At 41.1% G+C, this 5,982-nt stretch overlaps 1 protein-coding gene across 1 annotated transcript; it reads left to right on the top strand.

The window, feature by feature from the left end:
- Positions 1-2,771: 2,771 nt before the first annotated feature.
- On the top strand, positions 2,772-5,559 carry FOXI1 (forkhead box I1). The gene is made up of 2 exons (XM_033139852.1): positions 2,772-3,630; positions 4,677-5,559. Exons 1-2 carry the CDS (start codon positions 3,057-3,059, stop codon positions 5,234-5,236), a joined length of 1,134 nt encoding a protein of 377 aa, XP_032995743.1. The 5' UTR covers positions 2,772-3,056; the 3' UTR covers positions 5,237-5,559.
- The last annotated feature ends 423 nt before the right edge of the window (positions 5,560-5,982 follow it).

A 5,982-nucleotide genomic window follows, 5' to 3' on the forward strand; every position in this document is an offset into this window, starting at 1 on the left:
ATACAGTATTTTAGGTATAAATAAGGACATGATGCCCCAGAGAGCAACCCATTTAGAAGCTAATCATCAAAGCCTACTTGTGGCTGAACTTTCACTTACATGAAAAAGAGGCTTGAAAAGGCTTTCACCTGTCTGTATTTCAAGTGCACTATTAATGAACTAGCAACCTTCTCCTGGTATTTTCTAGCTGCATTATCAAATTAGCAAAGTTCCTTCCTTCCAACCATAGTTGTTCTCTTGTTATAGACTGAAAATATTAGTAACTTGTGAATTTGATTCTCCTGAACAGTTTTTATGCAAACACTGAGCCCAGAAAGGATTGCATTCATATTATTCCTGATGGTAAATGCAAATAAAGCAAATGGCCAGATTAACTGGAGGTTTGCTCAGTACTTTTTGAAAGGTGTTAGAATCCTCAGCAACTAGCTGATCTGCCTAATCAGAAGATTCACGCAGTACTGGACTGGACCACTTTTGAACAGATGTGAGGAGCCGCATGGCTGAATGTTCCCCCTACATCAATATGTACATGAAGAAATAGCTCTTCCTTTTCGTGCAGCCTTCTCCCTCATGCTGGCTTTCGCCATGGGGAAGATTTCAATCATACACCTGCCACATGCATTCCAAACATAAGCAGTGCCAAGAGAGCTGTGCTAAGTGATTCCTCGGATCTGTATATTGCTATGGCAGAGAGTTGCAGAGCAAGGGCTTTTCAGTATGATAGCTGGGAAGAGCATCATTCATATTTATGTGGCATTTCCAAAATGACTATTAGAAAAATACCCAATGGTCAATTTATTAATATCTGCACTCAAGGTTGCCACCTTGAGTGCAGAGGTTCCTGCACCTTTAGCAGCTGAGTAGCATTGAGAAGCTCAGCAGGTATAACCACATACATAATCAGGAACCACCTACTGAATTCAGAATAATGTTCATTGGTACAACCACTATTTTCCAGTCCAGCAGGTATGCTTTTCTGTGAAACGGTTTTTTTTCTTTGTGGGGGACCCTGTGCTGTTATGGCATGCAACATTTGATATACTTGAATTATTTCCTGGATTAAATTATGCGATGGCTTTTTAAAAAATGTGTATGGGTAATGAAAGAATTAAGTCTAGCTGGAAAGAATTTTGTTGTTCTTGTTCCTTATATCATGGGCATTTCATACCTCTGGTTTGTCTTGTATTGTTGCATTTCTAGGACAATTTATATATTTTCTGCATTGGGATGTAAACTTTGCCCACCTTCTCAAAGCTTGGCAACCCTCAAGTGTGAAGGAACTGCATCATAGCCCCACCCATGTAGTTCCTGCATACAAACTTACTAGAGAAACGTGGAAGAAGCTGCAGGTGACCTTTGGCGTTTCTGATGACTTGGCAATTTGTTTTTAAAAAGCAAGGTTTATTGAAGTATTTTAAACCAATGTTCCAATGACTGTAAATTCCCCAGGATTCAGATGAGGAAAGAAGAGACTTAGTTATACTAAATAAATGATTTGCATTGTGGTAAATTATTTGCAAAATAATGATCCAGTTTTAACATTGAGGTAACAATTTCTACCACAATCACAAAAAGAGGCATGAAATTTTACAGGCGGAAATAAGTATGTGTGTGTGGTGTGTGCATACACACACACAGCAATGTTCTGGTTGGTTTTTAATATAACAAAGAACAATGTACAATTTCTTTCCATAATTAGTCAAATTACACTCCAAACTCCCTGGTACCCCATTTGTTTACCTCAAGCTTCTATAATTCCTTACAAACATATTTAATTTAATTTTAAAGTGAAAGGGTTGTCACTTCTGTTTGGGAGTGAAGTAATCCTTGTATGTCAAGCAGAAATTCAACTGGTAGTGCTTTCCCCAACATGTAAAGACTGGGGGGGGGGGGGCGGGTAGGCAGACTTTAGGCTTTCAGAGTCCACTTTGTTTTCTACTATAACCTTCAGATCCAAGCCCAATTGTTTGTCTTGACTACTAGAAATGAACAGAGTCCACAGTCCTTTAACACACAAAATCCATTACTGGCTATCCAAAAATTTATTCATTAAAGTAGTGTGATACACAGCAGACAGATTGATTATCTACTGTAAATTACCCAGAAATCTATCCTCAAATCCCTTATGCCTAACCCAGGAGTAGACAAAATAAAAGGGAAAACTTCACCCCTTGAATTTCTGTTTAACGGAGTTTTTAAAGGTACAAGAATCCTGTCTGAGAGATAAAACTGTAGCAAGCCTATTCTTAGGTTCCAAAGATATTTAGCAATGGATTTTTTTTAAATCCTTGATTTCCTTCTGCCTAAAGACAGCTCATTAGCAGCATGCTGGTAAAATATTTTCTGTCTCTAACCTCTGGTTTACCTTGGAGTAAGCCCCACTGAACCCAGTGGGAATCACTTCTGAGTTGAGCAACACAGGATTGTGCTGTTAGCAAGCTACATTTTCCTTACCAAATACTGTGCACTGTTTCCAGAAGAAATGTGAAAGGCTTACAGCATAATTCTAAGAGCATTTGCTTACATACTCCATAGTTAGTGTGCAGGACAGCAGCCCTCATAGTTTAAAATATGGATATTCCTAAACAGGGAAATCATAAATATTCCTAAACTGAAGATCTCTTTGGTAGTTTAAGAGTAACAACAGAATATACACAGTTGCTTGTCTCTGCATTCACTATTGTGTTCCACTTGCATTTGCATTTGAAGAAGACTATCTCTCTCAATTCATCAACTTACGTGCAAGTGATTTCAGGTTTCTTCATGTCAATCATACTAGTGGAAAATTCCTCCATTCATTTAAAAAGATAAACAGTTGTAACTTTCAAATTTGGTTAATGCGACATCTATTACTGGCTGGGGCTGTCAGCATTCCAAAAAAGGGATATCACCCTGATCTCCAGCCTATCAGGATGCACTAGGCTGAGCCTTGGAAGGGAAACCTAAACATTACAGGTGTATAAGTACCAGAGCTAGCCAGCACAGATGATGCACCTGTCTCAGGGAAAGGAGTAACACAGGTGTGTTGAAACTTGGTCAACTGCCAGAGCTAGATTATGAGCTCATTTGATCCACAGATACACTCACCACACCGCTGCAGCCCGCAATTTCCTAACATTGGGCAGGAACCTCCTGAAATGAACATCTACTATGAAAATTTCTTTCATCCACAGAATATTCCTAGTCCACAGAGGCCTACAAACTTTGAAACAGGGGACTACAATTCTACACCCAACCCTTACTTGTGGTTAAATGGACCTTCCATTAACAGTCCACCTTACCTACCGGGAACCAATGGCAGCCCATACATCCCACCAGCCTATGGGATGCAAAGGCAGCTCTTGCCTAACATGCACGGCTTGGCAGGGAATGAAATGGGCTGGCTCCCAATGCCTTCTCAAGAAGAACTGATGAAGCTGGTCAGGCCACCTTATTCCTATTCTGCGCTCATTGCCATGGCCATCCACGGAGCCCCGGACAAGAGACTGACCCTCAGTCAAATCTACCAGTATGTCGCTGACAACTTCCCATTCTACAACAAAAGCAAAGCTGGTTGGCAGAATTCAATACGGCACAACTTGTCTCTCAATGACTGCTTCAAGAAAGTGCCTCGGGATGAAGATGACCCAGGTAAGAAGACTTCTTAATAATAATTTCACCCCCCCAGGCTCCCTTAAGAGGACAACCACCCATAAGTTCCCCAAGGTATCTAGTAGGCTAGATATGATTCTGATCCAATTTTCAGCAAAGCAAAGGCAGAGTCCTATGAAACCTTGAATGGTAGCTATGCTATTTGTCCTCTCCTTCACCAGACTTGATAATCCTAAATTACTCACTAATACCTGTTTGTTTGGTTACCACCAAGGAAATAAAGTTATTGGGGTGCCAGGGTGTAGGAGAAAAAAATGTTTGCTTTTTGAATTTGGTGATGTTTCTAAAATAATTTTTTAGTAAGATTCAACAATCCCTGTTTTCTATAGGCTCCCTCCCTTCCAAATTGCCATTCATAGCAGCAAATGAATACCCTTAGTAGGTTTGTCAACTTCTTCATTGACCCTTGATACTATGACTTTAATAGTAGGTTGATTCAAAGACAAAAGCAATTGATAATCTTTTCCATGCTGTGGAATTCTTTCCTTGTTGATTAAAGATTACATAAGCAACCCAGGCTGTTTTTTGGGGGGTGGGGGTGTCTGGTCCATAGGTGGCCTAGAATTCATTAGTTCCTTTGCCTTGATTATAAAAACACTTGAGCTGTTTTTTTTAAGGAACTTACTTTCAGGGCTGATTTCTTGTTGGGTGTTACTGGGGGACACAATCACTCTGCCTGCTTGCTGTCTTGCCTGAGGGGAAATAGTGCCTTATCTCAGTAAAATCTGCTGGTGTTAATGAAGGGTTTGTAAAGTGTTGGGGTGGGAGTGGAGTGGGCTATTAGGACTGAAATACCAAGCTGCATTGAAGTAAAAGTTCAGCTTCAGTTTACCTAAAGAAAGCCTTTGCAGGGGCTAGCTATAAGGATCTGGACAGATTTGAATACAAGCAAAGAGTCTCTGTCTTTCTTAAAGGGTGTTTCCCAATGTGTTGCTTTTTCTGAATCCAAGCCAGAATAAGCCCTGAGAACCATCTCTTTGTTGGCTGTGATTTATATTTACATTCTGCTGCTCTTGTTCTAACAGGGAAGGGCAATTACTGGACTCTGGATCCAAACTGTGAGAAGATGTTTGACAATGGAAACTTTCGACGGAAGAGGAAGAAGAAGTCTGACTGCAGCACCAGCACAGCGTCTCTTGCTTCTGACAAATCGGAGGACAGCGCCTTAACTGGCAGCCCCAAGGCGGCAGCAGAGCACCAAGACATGCTGGAGAACTCATCTTCTGGAGCAGAGAGCTCCCCTGAAAAGAGATCTCCACCACCATCTTCCACCACTCCCTGCCTCAACAACTTCTTGTCCAGCATGACAGCTTATGTGAATGGGTCCAATTCAGTCAGCCGCTCAGTGGCCCTCGGACTTGGCACCGATGCTGGTGACAAAATGGGACAGAACGTGGTAGGCTTCAACTCATACACCCCTCTTGCTAACATCTCCAGCCACGGCAGTGGAGAGCCATGGTCCAATTCCATGTCCTCTGGTCATCTTGGCTATGGCAGCTCAGTTCTCAACCAGTTCAACAGCAGCTTTTACAACAGTCTCGCTGCAAATAATACTCTATATTCCAGAGAGGGAACTGAGGTGTAAACAGAGGGAGGTCTTGTGAAAAGAGGGGAAACAGTAAGGATACAGGGAGAAAAATATTGTCGGGAAAGGTGCTTCACGTTAGCCCCCTCACTTCTTTCTATTTATGTTAAGTTACACCAAAAAGGTATCTCTGTCATGGCCAATGTTTTCAGGTAGTGGTATTCATAGGCCACAAAGGCTTCAAGCTGCACTGTACAGCCATGACTAACAGCAGACTTCCGCTTGTCTTAGGATCTGTTCAGGACAGCATATCATTTTTAACTCCATAGTAATCACTGCTTCAATACTTTCTGCCATTAAAACAGAATGGAATCATCACTTTACACCTAAGACTGCCTTGGAAAAGCTACCCTTCTATTGCTTGGTCACCATACAAAGGGGGGGAAATGTCTAAACCTTCATGAAATGGTCTTGATTCTGCTTTCTTGCTTAACTGAAAACAAGGCATGGTCCGGTCATTGGCAAGTACTTTTAAATCTCATTGATTTTCAGTTGAGAGTTGATGCTTCTCCTCAGCTGAAACCAATGGGATTTAAAAGCACTTAACATTGACCAGATCATGTCCATGAGATCTGCTACTTTCTTCAGAATATGTACATGCATTCTGATGGTTCTGTGAAACATAATATAACAACACTTAATGGGGGAAAGTGTAACAAAGGGTAGGAAGTACTAGAAACTTCTGTTCTTAATAAAATGCCTATTTAAAAGCCTTGCCTTTAATCTTTTATGTTTACAGATGTGAG

This window comes from Lacerta agilis, chromosome 2 (genome assembly GCF_009819535.1).
Source record: "Lacerta agilis isolate rLacAgi1 chromosome 2, rLacAgi1.pri, whole genome shotgun sequence".
In the NCBI taxonomy this organism is placed as follows: Eukaryota; Metazoa; Chordata; class Lepidosauria; order Squamata; family Lacertidae; genus Lacerta; species Lacerta agilis.